Consider the following 21,217-nt stretch of genomic DNA (forward strand, 5'->3'; position numbering starts at 1 on the left):
CGGTGACGGCTCGCCCATCAATCGGCAACCCGAACAAAACAGCGATGTCATGTAATATGACGGTGGACTCGCCATGAGGTAGGTGGAACGTGTGCGTCTCAGGTCTCAATCGCTTCACCAATGCTGTGACGAGATGCCAATCAAGCTGGATATGAGCAATCCGATAAATGCCATAAAACCCCGCATCGCGTATCAGCTGGACAATGCGGGGGTCTGCCTCTAACCAACGCTCAGCAAACTGTATGCCCCCTCGGTAGAACAGAGGGTCCGCATGCCCATCAATCCACGCTCGGCTGGCCCTGTGATCATCCCCTATCATCAAGACGCTCGGATTAGACGACCCTGGATCAATCTTGTAAAATGCATCGTCGCATCATAATAACTATATACAAAAAAAGAAGGGTGTGAATAAGTCACAAACTGCATACGAAATCAACGCGATGGTCCAGCTGCATCGCCGAGTTGGGTCCTTCTTGGACACCTTGTGCGATTATGTCCTTCTTGATGACATATACTGCACGCGCTCCTCTTCCTACCTTCTCTAGCGTCCATCTCATTGTGTATACGAGAGCTCCTAGAACGACCTTTATGTCGAGCATACACTAGATTTTCTTGTATAGTCGGCAACAACGATGCTGGCCAGTACGCCTCGTGCATAATCGGTTGAAAATTCACCACATATGTCGCATAGTGTTCAGCGGTGCTCCAACAAGGCTTAACGTACTGCATAGCGTTTAGTCGTGTCTCCGCACATGCAGCGAGAAGGTGGGAGCATGGAAAGTGCAATGCTTGCCACTTCCCACACGAGCATAAGTTCAAATCCTGAATGCACAGGGTTTGCATGTTGTTTCCTTTATGAGGTCCTAACTACGCAGTCGTGATGCTAAAAGTACCTCTAGACCGGTTGAACGTCATCATGCGATGTCCGGTCGACTTCAACTTCCTTCTTTCCATCGCAAGCAATATATGAGGAGTTAATGCATTTCCTCCTGATATTGCGTTACGAGCAGCTTCCCGTCAGCTGTTGAAATAATGTGCAACGCGATAAAATGTCAGTTGCACAAGGGCAGTGATTGAGAGGCTACGAGCACTCTTAAGGACAGCTTTGAAACATTCGATGAGGTTTGTTGTCATGTTCCCATACCTTCTGCCACCGTCGTGGCACTGAGTCCACATATGAGGAGGGATTTGATCAAATAACGTCTTCGCGGGTTCCCCACCCTCATCGAAGATCCTCTCCATCCACATGTTAAACTTTCTGACCTGATGCTCCCTTCCCGCTCGCTTAACCATTCGCTTAAGATTGACACTGTGCACTTTCGTGTTGAAGTTGCTTACCACGTGTCGAAGGCATAATCGGTGGTGCGCATGTGGTGGCTGCCAATCGGGATTGTGAGACATTGCAGCGAGGATCCCTGGATGCCTATCTGATATAAGGCAAATGTCATCCTTGTCAGTAATGGAACGAAGACAACACAGAAACCAATTCCATGTGTTCAAACTTTCCTCTTGCACAATAGCAAATGCAAGGGGAAATATTTGCCTGTTTGCATCCGGGCACATTGCAATAAGGAGTTTTCCCTTGTACTTACCGTACAAGTGTGTCCCATCTATACATATCACAGGAGGACGGTGGGGAAAACCCTTAATAGATGCTGCGAACGCCCAAAAGACTGATACAAATGTTACGGTTTGATCGCTGCCTGGTATAGGGTTCCACCTCCACTTGACGACAGTACCAGGATTATAAGCGCACATTGCTTCCATCCACCTAGGCAAAGTCTGATAAGACTTCTCCCAATCGCCAAATACTTGGGCAATTGTCTTCTGTTTTCCCAACCAAATCTTCTTATATGAGATGGAATAGCCGAAACGACGATTTATGAATTCTTTCAATGTAGCGATTGAGGTCGACGCATCACCTCTTATCATATTCACAATCTCCCTAAGAATGAGGGACGACGTGATTTGACTATGGTCTTGCGAGAGGAGTTCATTCAAGCATGTGTGCGGACCACCATATTGAGTGATTTCAAAAAATCAATGTTTCTGAGATACATCACACGCAGTCTCCAACTGCATTCGGAGTTCTTACACCTAACAACCCATAACAGTGGGGTCGACTGCAGGACGTGGAAGTCATGGTGCGTTCGAGCGTGGTATATTCGCACAACAGCTATTAATTGATCTTTCGACCCGAATAGCATCCCTTTACTTAGTTCTCATGATTCATCCCAACGAGTTACCCGTATAGGAAGCTCGTCACCATGGAACAAATCTGCAACAGTTACGTCAATTACAACATACATAGGAGGTTCGTCCATGAAATCAGCCGTATACGTTGCATTGTTCGATTCACCGGAGGGTGGGTCGACATCATCGGGGAACTCGTTCGTCCCTTCACCAATTTCCTCCTCGTACGTGTCATCTTGTAAATAAACATCGTTTGTGATGTTCATCCCCTTGTTTAGCGCGTTGTTCGCTATGCGAACACGATCATGATGTTCTACCTAAAACTTCTGTCTTCGCAACTGACGCAATGATAATTCGTGTCAATAATAGGTCTTTGTAGGCGTTGTGCGGCTCGAATGATAGATGCCTAGACGATTGTTCATATCGGGCGATAGCAACAGGCTGCATTCCTGCTCTACCGGGGGCAGCATCTGTGCATTCTTCTCTGTCGCTTCAATCGGCACTTGCTCATATACGTTTCCCAGCTGCCATCATGCTGTGACAGTAAAACCATCGGGATGATGTTTTTCGACATACAGTTGGGCACAGTCAAATCTGTCGTCCGCTTACGTAATTGTGCATCACACCATCGCAACCGTAATCATCATTTATCGGGTTACAACTGCTCATAGAAGATTGTATCATGATGCCGCTTTAATCGGGTTATCTTGCGGTTATCTCGCGCGGTGCAATGCATATTGATCTTGGATCAAATGGGCAAGTAGGGCTTGTATATATCTATACGTATACTAATTAAGTTAATTTACACATATGCGCCAGTTTCAAATAGCTCTGAACTGGCGAATAGCTATAATAACTAATTACCGATTTGTCGTTATAAGTTTACCACGCGCTCTGTACAACTATGATACTGGTAATCCCTAGAATCATGGGGCTTGAACTTCCTACCATCTAGATTGTACGCTCGGGTATAATATAAAGAGCGCTACGTTACGGCAAATCAACAGATTGATGTTAAGTGATATGGCTAAGTGAATAGTTAAACAAGAATTATTTCACCATACCGTTGCATAGTGCATGCTTAATCTTCCTGGGGGCTAAATGTTTCACTTGTGCACTCTTTGAAAATATTCTTACATGCATTTCTGACTTGTCTATACGAAAGTCGTAAGCCCGAATATTTCAACAGTGCAATAGCGGGGGTGTAATTTGAACATTTCCTCTATTTTTAACAATGACGCCTGAAATATTGAAACGTTTGCAAATAATATAAAACATAGTTTGTAGCATCACGAGAACCTATGATATCTAGCCAATCGCGATGAGAAGGAAAGAAGGTGCATCACTATCACTACATCGCTATTATGGAAGGCATTAAATATTCGTGCTGTAGACAAAAAAAGTCTTATCACTTGATAAGCAACGTATTTTTTATACTTATAATAAAAGTTGAGTGTCCTAATACTACTATGTATAAGAAAATATTTGACAAGTAGTGATGATGAAAAAAATCATGTGTTTGAATATGATGAACGCACAAAATTGAAGCACATACTTTTTTTTTAGCGAATCCCTAGCTTACATTTTGAAGCAACACAACGGCACTTATTTCATAGTTGTAGCCTTTAATCTTGAAAGGAATTTTGTTAATTACTGAACTAAATGATGACAATGGTAATATTTGCTTTTTGCAGAACATATTTTATTAGCATAAATGGATAGTTGTTATGAGTTTGGTAATAACAATAGAACTATAAAATTATGAAGAATGCTAAATCGAATATGGGATTAGTTTATTATAGAGTTGGTCAAATACCAATAAACTTAATATATGAGAGTATAATAAATTATATTATCAAATCTCTTACATTTGACTGTTTATTTTTATAAGCAATTGCATACATAAAGCAAATTCTAAATATTGTTAATCAGTAGTTTAATAAGATATACTTAAAACGCACACTTTTGGGGGTCATACAATTTTAAAACTTCTTACAAGTTCATGGTTTCATGTCATGCATTATATCTCTATAATCATTTTATTTTTCTCATTACTCTAAATTGTCTAATTGATGCTATTCGAATATTTTGAATGACACAAATTTTCCACTTCGCTTATTTTATATATACTATTTTTTGCGTTTTGCATTCTTGGTATTTTTATTGTTTATGAAAATTTTCAATTCTATTTTTTACCAAACTTCATTTGCGTGCAAACGACTTAGGGTTAGCTAGGGCATCTATCACTCCTATCAAATCCATAGATGTCATTATTTTTCATATCTAAAAGTTTTGCAAAAAATGATTTTCGAACTCCGAATTTGCTTACTAGAAGAGTAATATATAATATGCCAAAGATTTTAATTAATTTGAATGCTATGAGATTCTAATATTTATGGAGTGATCTTATAATGGATGCATTCCAAGTGGAATAATTATTAGGCAAGACAGTATTTTTCAAAGAGAATATTCATAAGTCTAGGCAAAAAAAAATCGGCGGGGGCTAAGCTTGAAATTATGCGCTAAAATGTTAAACAAAATGTGGGGCAGGAATTAGGTTGTGTTTAGTGTTCAAGCTATTTGAGGTTTTTGATTTAAATTTGTATAAATTTGAATAAAATTTAAGGCAAAACTTAAAATCTCCAATCCAAGTTTTCAAATGCGAGACAATGTAATTGACTGCAACATCAAAATTAAACAATTAAATTCGATAAGTAAATATAAATATATTAATTGTCACGCCCCGAACCCTGAAATGGGACCCAGGGGTGAATTAAGTAACCTAACCTGTCTCTGTATCAATATAAAACATACATGATACCATATACAAGAGGGTTCGACCCCGTGGGGTAACGGATGCCCTATATACATACATAAAATACATGTCCATACTCATCAATATACACAGCGAAAAACGGTCTTTCTTTACATCAAATTGTACCATACCAGAGTCTATACCATACAAGGTTAAACATACCTTCAAATACTATACATACCAAGAGTGTCTACAAAATCCATCAGGACAATCCGGTTACAAAATTCATACCTATCAGGTACTAACAGTAGCTAAACACACCCCCCGCTTCCGGATGTTAGGATGCTAGTTTTGGCTACCCAAAGGACTTGAAAAACATTTGTATATATTCGGGGTGGGACACCTCTTAGTAAGGGAGAAAACATGTTATATCAGTGTGTGGCGTATCAGTGTCATTTTCATACTTCATAACACATACATACGATACAGTTTGAAACACATACGTACAGTTTCAAAACAAGTTCCATACATTCCCATACAATTCCATACAGTTCCAGTATTTCCACAAAATCCATTCTAGTTCATACGATATTCAAATACATACATACATACATATAGTCAGTGTCGTCACACTACTCACAACTGCACAAGTCACCTAGTCTCACAGCGGTTACGTTCCAACACATTAAACTACGAAGGTTTCCGACTCAGACCCAATAGTGAATTCATTGCTACACATGCAACTACACAAGGTCACCTGCTCTAACCCCGATTACGTTACCATATGCAAACTACGCTGCGTCAACCTAGGTCCATTGTGGTCCGTTGCTACATTCGGTGACCGACCGAATCATATTGGTGATATTTCGCACCCCAGATATAGAGCCGGCCACTCTTGGTGATATTTCGCACCCTGAATATAGAGCCAGCCACTCTCGGTGATATTTAGCACCTTAGATATAGAGCCAGCCACACTTGGTGATATTTCGCTCCCTGAATATAGAGCTAGCCACTCTCGGTGATATTTCGCACCCTGGATATAGAGCCAGCCACTCTCGGCGTACAGTAATTAGCCGCCCCTAGTCGATTTCACAAAATCTGGAATCACTTTGGAACTCACGTCCCTATACATTTCAACGTACGGTAATAAGCCGCCACATAGCTGTTTTTCACAAATATCTGGAACAACATACATACATACACACGTACCACACTTATTTGGTTTACGGCAAATCATATCGTTTACAATTTCAAGTATATAGTTTATGCAAATATGGATTACGGTCACTTCAATAATACAATTTAAACAACATAAACGGTTTTTCAATCAAATAAGAGATGATACCCTAAATCCCCAATTTTTTCAAAAACTATAACCCGAAAATCTCGTATTTTCACCTGATAGATTTTCCCAAATAAGTAGTCAAAACATACATACGATCGTAGCCTATAGGTTTACCGATCCTGATTTCGAAAATGAATTGATATAAACAGAATTCCCTTACCTCAACCCGAAACCAAACCACGAACTCTACGGCCCTCAAAACTACGAACCGAGACTCTGAAATCTACAAATCACAATACTAAACATGCTTATAATCCACACTACTACACATATACCGAATCAGAAATGAAAACCGAGTCTTACCTCGATTTTGGCCCGAAACTCGAAAATGCTCGAACCGAGATTTCGATCCATAGAAGTTGTAAAGAATTCTTCCACGATCCTCGTGGTAACCTCAGATTTCCGATTCTATTAACGACCAGTGAGGAAATCTATAGAGAGAGAGTAGAGAGTTTAGAGAGAGAGAGAGAGAGAGAGAGAGAGAGAGAGAGAGAGAGAGAGAGAGAGAAACTTAGTGAAGAAGAAAACCCAAATATCCCTTTTTTAAGTCTTTGACCCGCCCGGTTTTCGTCGACGAAAAGTACCTTCATCAACGAAAAGTCAAGGATTTCGTCATGGATGTCGGCAGCCTCGTCGACGAAGTCTGATATTTAAACTTTTCAAGACCTCTCGGCTTCTCTTCGTTGACAAACCTCTAAATTTCGTCGACAAAAAGTCTACTACCTTCGTCGACGAAATTTGGCTTCGTCGACGAAATCTGCAGAAATTCTTTTTTTTTTTTTTAAATATTTTCCGGGTTCTTACATTAATAATAAAGAAACAAGAAATTTCATTTTAGGAACAAATTAATACATTATTCAAAACAATCGTTCTTAAATTTTTTCTTAGTATTATGTATGTCAGTTAAATTTAACAGGCAAACAAAACATGAAAATAAAATTATAAAATTTTAAATCAATTAAAACTAACCTTCGTCTAGATGCAACAACGAACCCAAATAATCCAAATGAAACTATGAAACGAATCTAACTCAAAACAGAAAATTTCTCAGTAAGTAAAACAATAAATTCAAGTTTTTGCTAAAAAAAAACCTACCCCATCTTCTCTAGCCTCACCTTCGCCCGAACGGTCACCTGCCAGCTCGAACGGTAACCTGCAAGCTGCAACGATCACCTGCAACAGCCTCTCTGCAAGCTGTTTCTCCTTTGCGATAGTCTTCTGAGCGCTCGGGAGAGGTTTTGAGCAGACGAAGCAAATCTCGCAGGATAGTCCTGCGAGATTTTCCACGTGTCACAACGCTACTGGATTTTAGGGACAAATTTCGCAGTTTGGTCTTACGAGATTTGCGCCACACGTCACCTTCCTGCTGGCTGTTCTCTTGAAATCTCGCAGCTCCAAGCTGCGAGTTTTGCTCCAGACCTATCACGCGTCACCTGTTTGTTGGTTCTCTTCTTGGCACGCATCGAAGGCAGAGCAGCCTATCAGTTTAAATCTTATAGCATGAAACTGTGAGATTACGTGAGTATTACTTTGGGAAAATCAGAGTGTTATTTTATATTTTATTTATATTTAATAATAAAATGAGAAAAAACTCAAAATGTAACTCTATTATTTCTTCCGTACTCTTATAACAACGGCCATCACATTTATTTACTACTCCCATGACGACGTCATGTAGTGATATTCAGAAGTAGATGGTGATGTGATTTGTAGGAAAATAGAAAAAAGATTAATACATTTTATCCACTCATAGTTTGCATTGTTTTCACAAGGCTTGATCCAAAATATACATCTTTCTATGGCCGTCGTCATGGGCCAACGAGGGCAGAGCCTCTGAGATTTAGGCCCAGGAATTTGGAAATAATTCGGCCCAGTTGCTCTTTTTGTTCGACATTTGGGTCCGGCCCGTTCAGTCAAGAACAGCGTTGACTGTTGACCTGAGCACCCCCTTCGTGTATTAGAGCGCGAAGACTCGTAGTCGTAGCTCAAGCGACTCGGTCGCAGAGTGAAAAGGGGATGGCTCAGGCGTCGCGTCCTCTCCGGCAGTGGCTAGGATGGCATCAGCAGTGCTGCTCCCGCGCAACATTCAACCATTTCCTCAGCCCCTACTTCACCGCATTTCTCCCCTCTCGCCGGGACCTCCATCGCCGACCCGGTGGACTCAGACTGCGCGATGCTCCTCCGCCGTCCGATCCCCAAGACGGCCTCGGTGACTCGGATCTCGACGTCAAGCGAAGCCGGAACGAGAAGAAGCGAGAGGCTCGCCGCGCCGTCCGTTGGGGCAAAGAGCTCGCCGCCTTCCCTGCCCCTCAGATCAAACGAATCCTCAGGTACTGCGCAATTTAGGTTAGAATATTTGCGGTCGTTTTCTGAAATGTAACGTGATTGCGCTTGGGGATTGCTCATTGCAGAGTGGCGTCTCTTGAGCGAGAGGTGTTCGATGCTCTTATGCTGGCAAAGGTGATTTCTGGGGTACCTTTAAATCGGCAGTGGAGAAATACGCTTGTGCGTATAATTGCTGTAGTTAAGGTGTTTGTTTGTTTGTCGCAGAGATTGGGACCTGATGTACGAGAAGGAAAGCGAAGGCAGTTTAATTATATAGGTAACTTATGTAGGTAGTGATAGTCGTGTAGTCAATTCCCTCATTTTTTTTTGTTTCGTCTTTTTCTTTAAGTCCTGCAAGTTGATATGATATTGAACCTGCTCATTGAATCTTTTGTCTGCTTTCCCGTGTGTTAATCGTTGATTGAAACAAGTCTATTTTGCAGTTTTTTTTAGGATTTCAAAAAATGGCAACCTAACTTTTTTTTTCTAAAAAAGAAAAAATTATTTCTATAATTTCCATAGATTTTCACGGGAATTTTGAATCTCTATATATGGCCTAGTTTTTTTTTTGTTCCTTTTTGCTTAGGAAAAAATTATTAATTTGAGAGGAGAAAGAAAGTGCAAAAGCTGGAGAACCTGGCATCTTACTATAAGTAGAAATAAGAAAAAAATACAAAAGAGCTGACCTCCGATGCCCTTGAAAATTAGTGAAGCACCCCAAAATGGTTTAGAAAGTGAAGTCCAAAGAGAAGTAAGAAAAAATACATGTCACAGTGTTGAGTCAATCTAAAAATTCTAGCATTACTTTCATTCCAAAAAATCCAAATTGTTGCATACCAAGCACACTTCTGCAGTGCCTTCCCTTTCTTGCAGTTTCCATAACTTCAAAATTTCCTCCTCAAAAAATAACCACATCACAAGGAGACAGCCACATCTTTCCAGAAGTGGGAAAAGCTCATATCAAAGCTGCATTGCCTTGTTAGAAGCCGAGCACACTACACAGTATTTGGATTGATTGCTTTGTTAGGCCTCGTCACCTGTAATAAGCCATGAGTATTAATTATGCAAAGTGTCATGGACCCCCAACTTAAACTCAATTAAGGGGCCGCGTGGCACTCGTCGAGGCTTTGCCTCGACAGAGTCAGCCAACAACTACACGTTCAAACCAGCATTTGTGAGCACCAGAGAGGTTTCGAAAGCCATTCGTAATCATGAAACATTAGTTCCAGCAATATTGAATCATGAAGGCAAGTGACATTCATTCTCAATGACAAGTGAAACTATTTGTTCTATTCAATCAACAAGACAACCACACAAGCCATCATTCGGATAATTTGACACCAAGCATAGAAATCCCTGGCGAGGACAGGCGAAGCCATCTCTCCTCCCCATTTAATTGAGATCACACTGTTAACCCGTAACACAAAACACCAAGGTACGGTTGAATGCCATAAATTTTAGGGAATCTTACCCTTACAAATTTTTTAATCTTAGGCTTGTTTCTCAAGGTTGGTGTGCGTCTTCCTAGTGCTATGGGAAACAAAGTCGAAACAATTCCACTGCCACAGGCCCGCAAGAACTCCAATTGGATGCTAAAATGAATAATTTTATTTGTTGAAATATTTAATTCTCATGGTAACACAGCCTTCACTCAAATTGTTGTTGTAGTTCGTTATAGGCATTTGAAAGCATGCACAACTTATAATCATACATCTCATGGTACAACTTTATTATCTAGTGAGCTCGTTTGGGAAAAATGAAGCCATTTGAGTGAGAATTTGGTAAAGATCAGAAAAATCAGCTGTTTTAATATTTCATTCATTTTTCTTATAAGAAAGTGTTAGATATAAATGACCAAATATTCGGAAGATGCTTCTTGAGTCCACTGTTTAGAGCCGTTAATTGTTGAATGTTGAGTTGTGGTTCAAGTCTCAACTTAAGCTTGAGCATCTTTACTATCTGCTTGGTACTTACTATAATTGCATTCATTGCATCTTTCTTGTGTAATTCTTTCATAAACCTGAATTTGGTAAAGATCAGAAAACTCAGCTGTTTTAATATTTCATTCATTTTTCTTATAAGAAAGTGTTAGATATAAATGACCAAATATTCGGAAGATGCTTCTTGAATCCACTGTTTAGAGCCGTTAATTGTTGAATGTTGAGTTGTGGTTCAAGTCTCAACTTAAGCTCGAGGATCTTTACTATCTGCTTGGTACTTACTATAATTGCATTCATTGCATCTTTCTTGTGTAATTCTTTCATAAACCTGAATATACTTTCAATAGAATTATTTGCGTTGAGCATTTTCATGGTACACTTCAAAGTATTTGCTAGCATCTTAATTTAGTTGTCAATTGTATGTTAGGAAAACTGCTAAGGAAAGCAGAACCTGAACTGATGGATGCTTTAATCCAGGCCTCAAAGGATGGGGACCAAAGTCAGTTTCAGGATATTTCTGATTCAGGGGCAAGGATTGCTGGGAACAATGATGAAGAAGCTGAAGAAACTAAATATGAGGAGGTAGATGAGGTGTTTTATAGTTCTTTTTTAACAATTGCATATGAAATATGAGACTTGTTTGACGAGATTATCATGGTCATTTTTTTGAGTGCAATTAATAGTTGTATTTGGGCTAATTTGGTCTGAGAGAGAAGGATGAAGGAGAGAGAGACACCAGTACACAATGATCATCACTGGGCCATCAATGATACTGAGATTAGAACATATTTACACCAATCTTGGCCTGGATGGGGAGGGGGTGCAGGTGCAGGTGCAAGTAAGTGGAAATATGAAGAGAGGAGTCAAAAATTAGAAGTTGAGGAAGCATATATATAAGCTGTGCATAAGATAGGCAAAATATAATGAACTATATAATAGAAACTAACATATAATGCTTGGAAAAACATACTGATCTCTAAAGTTTGCTCGTAATTCAGGCGAGTGGAGGAAAGTAAAGTTGACTAACATATAATATTTGGAAAAACATACTGATCTCACTCGGCCTCCCCTATATGCATATGAAAATATATTATTTGGAAAAATATGCTGATCTTCTCTGAAATTTGCTAGAAAGAAGACAAATGCTTCACTATCATTTCAACAATTCCACGAACCTCCTTAGATTTTTTATTTTGGTGACACTTATACCCCTCTGTTTGTTCCCCATTAATTAGGAAAACTGGAACTGATTTGTCTAAAGAATGCAGAAATTTTGCCCCTTTTATTGTTTTTGGCCCTTGACATCATATTTGGGTCAGAGAAGGCTTGTTTGAAGTCTGTGGGATACAAATATGAGATTTAGATGTTCTTCAGAGAGCCTGTGAGATCTATCTCTCAGATTTATTCCCATTTTATTTCCCATACTAAATTGGTGGTGGGAAGGGGATATAGGACACAAGCAACAGAATTGAGAACTAGAGAAAGAATTGAAAGAATTATAAAGAGAGAATTAGAACAAGAGGAGAAGAGAAGATGAAGAGAGGAAGAGCAAGGACCTAGTACCGGGCTAAAGCAATTCTGATTCCAAGCAATGACTGCTCCATACAATACAGAGTCTCACTACTTGATACACCCAATAATAAGACTAACACAAATAATTTCAAAAAAATCCCAACTAAAACATGTAATTACAAAATAACCCCAAAAGTACATAAAATACACACAACATACCTAAATTAACTAAACTCCTAAAATAACCATAGTTTTTCCAAACTAAAATGAAAAAAACCTAGTAGAGCTACTATATAAACATCTAAAGTCCTCCATCACTCTCCTTGTTAGAGATAACTCAACCTCAAGTTTTGAAATGGCATAGTAGCTTTAACCCTATGAGTGGGAACAAATTTAACATGTAGGCAAATCAAAGGGAGACACAATTTGCATTGGCATCACCCATCACCATTGGAGAATATCTAGAAGATCTTCCAGCTGCAAGGAGCACAGAAGGCTGCTGAAGCAATGTCCCTGATAAAACAACAAGTCTTCCAAACAAGAAATCAATTTAATATCCAAATGTATCGGCAGCTCAAGCAGATATGCATTTGGTCCCTATTCTATGATGATGGACAATGTTTCACTAGATTTGGTTAAGGAAAATGTAGAGGGGGAAGATGAAAGGGATAGAGGCACAAGTTTACTGGTTTGAGGAGAAATAATCTCAAGAGGATTTTCAACAATGGGTTCCATGATTAAAGAATTTTGAATGAACTCTGGAGCAGCCAATTGTTCCTAACTCTTTGGGTTAGAAATGGGAAATTGAGGTTGAAGAGGAAGGTCATTGACAAACATATCTTCCTAGTAATTGGCAACTCATCTTAATTTCATTGCAAGTCTCAACAACCAAGTTTGGTGACAATTCACCAGCATTATCTTCCAAAGTCATGCCCACCTTTTCCTTTGGCACTAGGGCTTTGGTGGATGCTGACCATTTCACGAGCTTCTTTCTTAGGTTGCGGCCTCCCCTTTTTGATGTGGCCATTGCCATCTCTATAACGCAAGCCAATTAATATATCTTATAATTAGTGAAAATATGACCGTTGGGGACATCAAAGGTATTTTGAAATTTTTTTAATTGAGCTTAATAAAAATTAACCCTATTTAACCCTTAATAACCTGCGGTAAAAATAGGCCAACTTGAGAGTTTCGGTCGCCCAAACCATAGGGTCGGTCGCCCGAACACTCACAGAAAGAAAAGTGCATTTTATGCATTCGGGTGCCCGGTTAAGAGTTCGGGTGGTTGAACCAAGGCGATTTTCAAAGTGTTCGAGGTTTGGTTGCCCGGTTCTAAGTTCGGTCTGTCGAACTTGCCATTTTGGTCGCCCGAGGTAAAAATGAATGTGAAGTTCAGGCGCCCGGGGAAGGTGAAAAGGTCAGCATTAAACGTTCGGTTGACCAAGAACGTTTAGTTCATTTTGGTTCGGTCGTCCGAGCTCGGTCAACAATTTTGACTTTTCATACATTCGGTCGATTGAGGCATTTTGAACGCACAAGTTTGGTCAGCCAAAGCCCTTTCAATTTTATAGCCTAAGTCATAATTTTACCCCTGATTGGATCATTATGATTTGTAAGATTGAGGAGATTTATCAAAGTGGATGTGTAGGGACCTAGCGTCGATTTAAGATCTAGGCTTTTTAATTTAGCCTAAAAAACCTGGCATTTTTCTATGATTTTTTGATTTCCCTACGGTCCATCTACGACCATCACTGAGCTTTCATTCATATCATGCATGTGATGCATTATTACACACCAAATAGAAAAACTAAATGCAATACAACTGAAATTTAAATATCTTCAATCTTCTTTGCTTTTGTGACTTCCTTGGAATGCGTCAGATGATGTACATGTTTTCTTCTAGCTTTCAATTTCAGTCTCCTTATGTGTGTTATGAAATGTTACTTGTTTAAGCACTAAACACACACATAAGACACCGGTGGTTTGTCAGCATTAAAACAGAGATCGGACTCAAAAAGTCAACACAGCATGACTCCTTGGTTACTTTGATGTTTCTTAGTGCCAGGGTGAGAATTGCATGTAAAGCTCTTTAGAGGAGGGTGAGTGTTCATCAATTTTGTAAAACTCACTAGCTATTGTTAACGTGTTTAGCCTTCTTGCCTCCCTCGCTAAACACACAATGTTAACGGAGGTGGTGTTAATGAATTACGTTGCTTCAATGTTTACTGCTTGCTTGCCACTGCTTTCATAATTGCTTATTGCTTTTGCTGATATTTGATTGAATGATAATGAAAGTGTTTCGTGGATGAATTGTGGTAAACGATAGGCTGGCTAGTTAAGCAAGAGTGTTTTAGCTAGCGCCACACAGTCCTTTCACAAAGGTGTGAAATAGTCGGCTCGTGACACCTAGCACTTTATTCCAAGAAGATAAATGTCATTATAACTAAAAATTTTCTAAAGAGGAAGAGGAGAAGCTTACAACCATGATAACTCATTCACCCCCTTGCCCTTCTTTTAGCTCTTTTTGATCTACCATGAGTCCTTACTTGTTACTTATTACAAAAGTCAGTGGTCCGAACTAGATTACCTCTATGAAGTAAAATATACAAATGAAGATATCAAGGTTCCTGTTGTGGATCTTCCTCTATTTTAAATCCCTATAAAACCTTTAGATGCCCATTTTCTTCTGTCTCAAGCTAGTTATGCATGCATTATCTCCTTTATCACATTTCACCTCTACTAATGAGTTAGTATTAGCCTTATAGGTCAGCCAATACTGAGTACAATTCAACAAGCAAGTAATCCAACTAAATTTGTCTAAAGACCTTCCAAGTAGGGTTGGAATTGAGTTGAGCTATCTTGGGCTTAACATGTTTAGGCTTGGCTTCGTTAAACAAATGAGCTTCAAAAGTGACCTTGAGCTTGGTCTTATGATTAAATGAGTTGAGCTTTGTCTTGTTTATGTTTGACTCATATATGAAACAAGCTTTAAACGAGCCAATTCTAATCTTGTTCAAATTTTCATTGTTTATTAATATGCTTTAAAATTAAACCTAAAATTTCTCATTAATGTAAATAAACAAACAACTAGGTACACTTGCAACTTTGGTTGTACTATTTTGATTTGTGTTTTATTATGAAGTAGAAATTAGGAATAGCTTCCCAAGAGGGGGGGGGGGGTTGAATTGGATTTTAAAAAAAATTGTTCCTTTAGAATTAGTTCTTTTAAGTTGTAAATCTTAGAAACAATCACAATCAACACAGCAAGATCAAGCACTCAATTTATGTAACAATATATGTGAAAATTTGCTGCACTCAGTATAAGCCCTATATCACAATTATTCTTTTTTCCTTTTAAATAAACTTTCAGATTAATAGGTCAAGGATAATCAACCAACGTAATCCCTTTCGGTTTCCGCAATCAATGCTGATTTATTCAAAATGAATTACCTTCCGGTCTATTTAACAACCAAACATTCATAATTGAAATTTAAAGCAACCACGCAGATTATATCCTTGAAAAATAAAGAGTAGAGTAGAGAAAGAAGAACACAGAGATTTTTACGAGATTCGGCTTCAACACAGCCTACGTACTTACAAAGACTTGTCCTAAGTACTCAAAAATTCTTCTTTGCTCTGAACTTTCTTTGTTGCTAGTCTTTGATCTCTCAGAATTGTCTGATCTTTCATCTCTTTAAACCCTCTTGATATTTCTTCATTAATTCAGACTTTGAGCTCTCATGTTGATTTTCTTTAATCTTCATGCTCTTATGGTCTTCAGACTTTGATCCATACTATCAGACTTTGATCCATGCTACATGAGTACTTTCAATATGGATTCCTAAGAAAACACAACACTCAACCGAAGCATGTTAAGTCCTACTTGTTTGTTAGCATCAAAATGGAGTATTAAACCTTGTAAGGTCAACAATATTTGAAAGATAAATGAAAATATGTGATTAATAATGATTTGAGGGATAATACTTTTAAATATATATATATATATATAAATATATATATATTTTTTAACATCAATTTAAAATGAGTTCTAAACTAATTTTGAAATGATTCTCTTAATGAGCCAACAGATGATCGAATTTTTGATCCTATATCTAATACTATATACAAAAGTATGAATAATATGAATTATTTTTTGGACAAAAATATTCTTATTTTTTAAAAGTAAGACCATACATTCTTTAGAAGAAGTAAATTCTACAATATATATTGTTGACATCGGATTTTGGTCCGAGGGTGTGCCAACAAATTGAAGTTTGCATGGCGATTTCCTCAAACAAGAAAGTCAAAAAGGGTGGACAAAGATTTTAAGAAGATACAAAAAATTAAAAAAGCAGAGTCGTCACATTTATTATTATTTTTAATAAATAAAGGAAAAACCCCTAAAAGGTCTACGCAATAGAGAACAAGATACGGGAGTACATTTGTGCATAGAGAAGGTGATTGACCAACCATTCTAAGAGATCAGTCAACTAGCACCCCTATTGACACTCGTTATAAGAATAGTTACCGTTGTGTGTGTGCACGCCTTAACTAAAACCAAAGAGAAGGAAGGAAGATTCCCTTTTTTGGTCCTTTAGTGAAATATCACAGTCCAAGAGCCTAAGCAACAAGGATAAAAACCTTGATATGGTCTTGTTTTGAAAAGGGGTTTGCCTCAGGTAGCCCTTAATTTTTGAAAACAGAAGAGTAAAAGAGAAGAAGATGAAGTAGTTATGATTGATTGCAATGAAGAGATTCAAAGATTACCTTTTTTTTTTTGAAAATAGGTATTAGGGGAGTCGACATTAAAGTGTCTCAATTAAACCAGGAGTTGGATAAGATGTCTAGGATCATTGATTGAGTTGTGGATTAATGGAGATTGTGGTCCCTGTTCCATGATTGAAATTGAGAATTTTATGATGTTGGGGTTGAAAATCTCCTGATTGACATCAAGATTTTGATGGAGATGAGAATTTGAATCTTGGATTGTATTTAACCATTTGATGAGAAAGCAGTTGAAGAATCCCTTGGTTGGCAATCAAGGTTTAATTTAGATGGAGATTGAATCTTTGATTGAAGTCTTAACTATTTAATGAGGAGAGGGTTGAAAAATCTCCTGATTTACAATTAGAGTTTAATGATGATGGAAATTGAATCTTTGATTTGAAGTCAATCATTAAATATGGAAAGGGTTGAACAATCTCTTGATTGGCAATCAGGGTTTAATGAAGATGGGGATTAAATCTTTGATTGAAATCAAACATTTAATGAGGAGAGAGAAAGTTAAAGAATCTACTAAATGGCAATCAGGGTTTAAGGTTGATGGAGATTGAATCTTTGATTGAAGTCAATCATTAAATATGGAAAGAGTTGAAAAATTTTCTAATCGGCAATCAGAGTTTAATGATGATGAGGATTAAATCTTTTATTGAGGTCAACCATTTAATGAGGGAGGAGTTGAAAAATCTCATGATTGGCAATCAAGGTTTAATGATGATGGAGATTGAATAATTGGTTAAAGTCAACCATTAAATATGAAAAGAGTTGAAAAATCTTCTGATTGACAATCAAGGTTTAATGATGATGGAGATTGAATAATTGGTTAAAGTCAATCATTAAATATGAAAAGAGTTGAAAAATCTCCTGATTGACAATCAAAGTTTACTGATGATGAGGATTAATGATTGACTTCAAATCAAAGATTCAATTTCCATCATTATTAAACCCTGATTGCCAATTAAGAGATTTTTCAACTCCTCCCTTATTAAATGGTTGACATCAGTTAAAGATTTAATTCTCATCATCATCCTTAAACCCTTGATTGTGAATCATAAAATTTTTCAACTCCTCCCTCATTAAATGGTTGACCTTAATCAAATATCTAATCCTCATCAGCATTGAACCCTGATTTTCAATCAGAAGATTTTTCAACTCTTTCCATATTTAATAATTGACTTCAATTAAGGATTCAACCTCCATCATCCTTAAACCCTGATTGCCAATCAGGAGATTTTTCAACTCCTTCCTCATTAAATGGTTGACCTCAATCAAAGATATAATCCTCATCATCATTAAACCCTGATTACCAATCAAGAGATTTTTCAACTCTTTCCATATTTAATGATTGACTTCACTAAAAGATTCAATCTACATCTCCTCATTAAATGTTTGATTTCAATAAAAAATTTAATCCCCATCTTCATTAAGTCCCGATTGCCAATAACTCTCTCCATATTTAATGATTGACTTCAATTCAAAGATTCAATTTCCATTATTATTAAACCCTAATTGCCAATTAGGAGATTTTTCAACTCTCTCCTTATTAAATGGTTGACTTCAATAAAAAATTCAATCTCCATCGACATTAAACCTTAATTGCCAACCAAGGGATTCTTTAACTCTCTAACCAAATGGTTGATTTCAGTCCAAGATTTAAATTCTCTTCCCAATCAAGACCTTGATGTCAATCAAAAGATTTCCAACCTCATCATCATAAAATTCTCAATTTCAATCATGGAACTAGGACCATAATCTCCATTAATCCACAACTCAATTAATGAGCATAGACATCCCATCCAACTCTTGGTTTAATTAAGACACTTTATTGGTAACTCCCTTAAATCTTATTTTTTTTTTTTAAAAGTAATCTTTGAATCTCTTCATTGCAATCAATCATAAATTTTTCATCGTCTTCTATTTTACCCTTTTGTTTTAAAAAAATTAGGATTACATGAGGCAAACCCCTTTTTCAAAATTAGAGTATATCAGGGTTCTCAAGTTTGTTGCTTGGGCTTTTGGACGGTGATATTTTACTGAATGGACAAAAAGAGGAATCTTCCTTCCTTCTCTTTGTCTTTAGTTAAGACACACACGCAGTGGTAACCATTCTTATAACGGGTGTCGATAGAGGTGTTGGTTGACTAATTTCTCTTAGAATGGTTGGTTAATGGCCAATCACCTTTTCTATGCACAAATGTACTCCTGTACTTTGTTCTCTGTGTCGTAGACCTTTTAGGGTTTTTTCCTTTATTTTCCTTAAAAAGAAAATAATAAAGGTGGTGACTTTGCTTTTTCAATATTTTGTATCTTCTTAGAGTCTTTATCCATCCTTTTTGACTTTCTTGTTTGAGAAAATTGTCATGCAAACTTCAATTTGTCGGCACACACTCAGATTAGAATCCAGTGTCAACATGTATATATATATGAGTACAAATAATCTAAATTATTTTGTGGATAAAAGTATTCTTTTCTCCTATAAGTAAGACAAAATATTCCTAAAAGAACAAAAAAAGTGAAACTGAAATAGATATAATTACATTTAAATGCTAATTTTAGAGAAGTTAATGTTTGAACCTAAAAGAAAAGCTTTCATCGTGTCTAGAAATAAAATAAACCAACATTATATATACATATCTATTTTTATATTTATACTATAAATAAAAGTGCAAAGTTGTAAACCATTTTGTGTCAAAAATATCATTATATTCTAAAAGTAAGACAACCAGTCTAAAAATAAAATAAATTAACATTATATGGACTTATCTATATTTATATCTACATCATAAGTAAAAATACAAATTGGTAAATCATTTTGTGGTAACACAAACATTCCTAAAAGAGAGTAAACCCGATCAAGACTAGATAATATATATATATATATATATATATATATATATATATATATATAATGATAACTCAAGATACCAACTTGGATGAGCCTTTTGGACCCCCTCGCCCCTCCCTCCCCCCTACGGCACCAACCAAGGGAGGATGTGACTGACTCATAGTTCACTCCTAACAAATCAAAGATTGGCCTTGAGACCCATCTCCACTTGAGCAAACCCTTGGGAACAAAAAATATATTTTAGATAAATTGAATTTGTAAATGAGGAAATTTCATTTGGTTAAAAAATGAAATAGACTAGCAATGTTTATACATATGATATATATAAAGTATGTATAGTAAATCATGTTGTAGAGAAGAATGTTATTGTCTTTTAAAAGTGAAACATAAAGGACCTAATCAATAAAAAAGTTAGGGCAAAAGACATTCACACCTCTTGAGGTTTGGCAAAAAGACAAAGACTTCACTCGACACCTTGAGGTTTCAAAAATGTCACAGACCTACCTTGAGGCTTGCCAAAAAGACATAAACTTTCCCTAAAAGAATTTGTCTTTTTTCAAAATACAAGGGGAGGTTTGTGCCTTTTTGGCAAATCTTAGGGGAGGTCCTTGGAATTGTTGAAATCTTAGGTGAGGTCTCTAAAATTTTTGAAGCCTTAGGGAAGGTCATTGTCTTTTTGTCAAACCTCAGAGGAGATTAGTGTCTTTAACCCAAAATTAAAAATTAGATAAAATTACTTTTAATATTTTTATTTAAATAGGTAAAGATTTTTTTTAGATAAAAAACTTCATTAACGCGAGAAATAAGAAATAATTTACAGGAAAAAGAGGACAAGCCGTCTCCTCGCAGCAAAAGCAAAAGGGAAAAAGAAAATAAGTATTTACATCAATGTTGCCTTCCAATCCCTCTGGATATTGGACAGTGGAATACCCTTAAAAACCCCATTACCCCCCGAAGGAATAAGCCCTAAATGCAGCCAAAAATGAGGCTTTCTTCCTAATCAAATGGGTTGGAGCCTTATCTCTGAATATGTTGGCATTCTTTTCAAGCCAAAGAGTCCACGACATAGCAAAAACAACACAAAACCAAAACTTTTTTTTTTTTTTCTTCTTCTTCTTTCCGAACCCCCAAGACTGTACTGAGGTGAAATCTTAAGTAGTCTTTGGAGCCACCCAATCCTCACCACTGTAGGAAAACAAATTATTCTTCAGTGCCCTTGCCACCTCACAATGTACTAATAAATTACAATTATTCTCACTTTCCTCGCTAAAAGTCAACCAGATGCCAAGATTTAGATAAGGCCTCCTAATCTGAAGCAAGTCATTTGTGTTGACCCTGTTGAGAACCAAAGTCCATATGGAAGCTTGAATCTTAGAAGGAACAGCAGCCCTCCCAACTGCTTTATTCAGATGAAAAGGACTAGGAATAATAGGTTGGTTAGATGAACAAAAAGAGACTTTGAAGAGAATGAACCCAAAGAATCCCCAATCCAAAGCCTACTATCCCCCTCCGGTTTTGGGAAT

At 37.3% G+C, this 21,217-nt stretch overlaps 1 protein-coding gene across 6 annotated transcripts in view; it reads left to right on the plus strand.

Annotated features, from left to right (window-relative positions):
• Nucleotides 1–8,278: 8,278 nt before the first annotated feature.
• The window catches only part of LOC131161441 (uncharacterized), a 28,541-nt gene continuing 15,602 nt past the window's right edge, over nucleotides 8,279–21,217 (plus strand). For all 6 annotated transcript variants that reach the window (XR_009138459.1, XR_009138460.1, XR_009138458.1 and 3 more), the window contains exons 1-4: nucleotides 8,279–8,623; nucleotides 8,705–8,753; nucleotides 8,844–8,895; nucleotides 10,986–11,140. Coding sequence is in view for 1 of the 6 variants with exons in the window: in XM_058117192.1 (XP_057973175.1) it covers nucleotides 8,310–8,623; nucleotides 8,705–8,753; nucleotides 8,844–8,895; nucleotides 10,986–11,140 (570 nt within the window). In the remaining 5 variants the exon portion in view is untranslated. The remainder of the gene's footprint in view (nucleotides 8,624–8,704; nucleotides 8,754–8,843; nucleotides 8,896–10,985; nucleotides 11,141–21,217) is intronic.

Source organism: Malania oleifera, chromosome 8, assembly GCF_029873635.1.
Source record: "Malania oleifera isolate guangnan ecotype guangnan chromosome 8, ASM2987363v1, whole genome shotgun sequence".
In the NCBI taxonomy this organism is placed as follows: Eukaryota; Viridiplantae; Streptophyta; class Magnoliopsida; order Santalales; family Ximeniaceae; genus Malania; species Malania oleifera.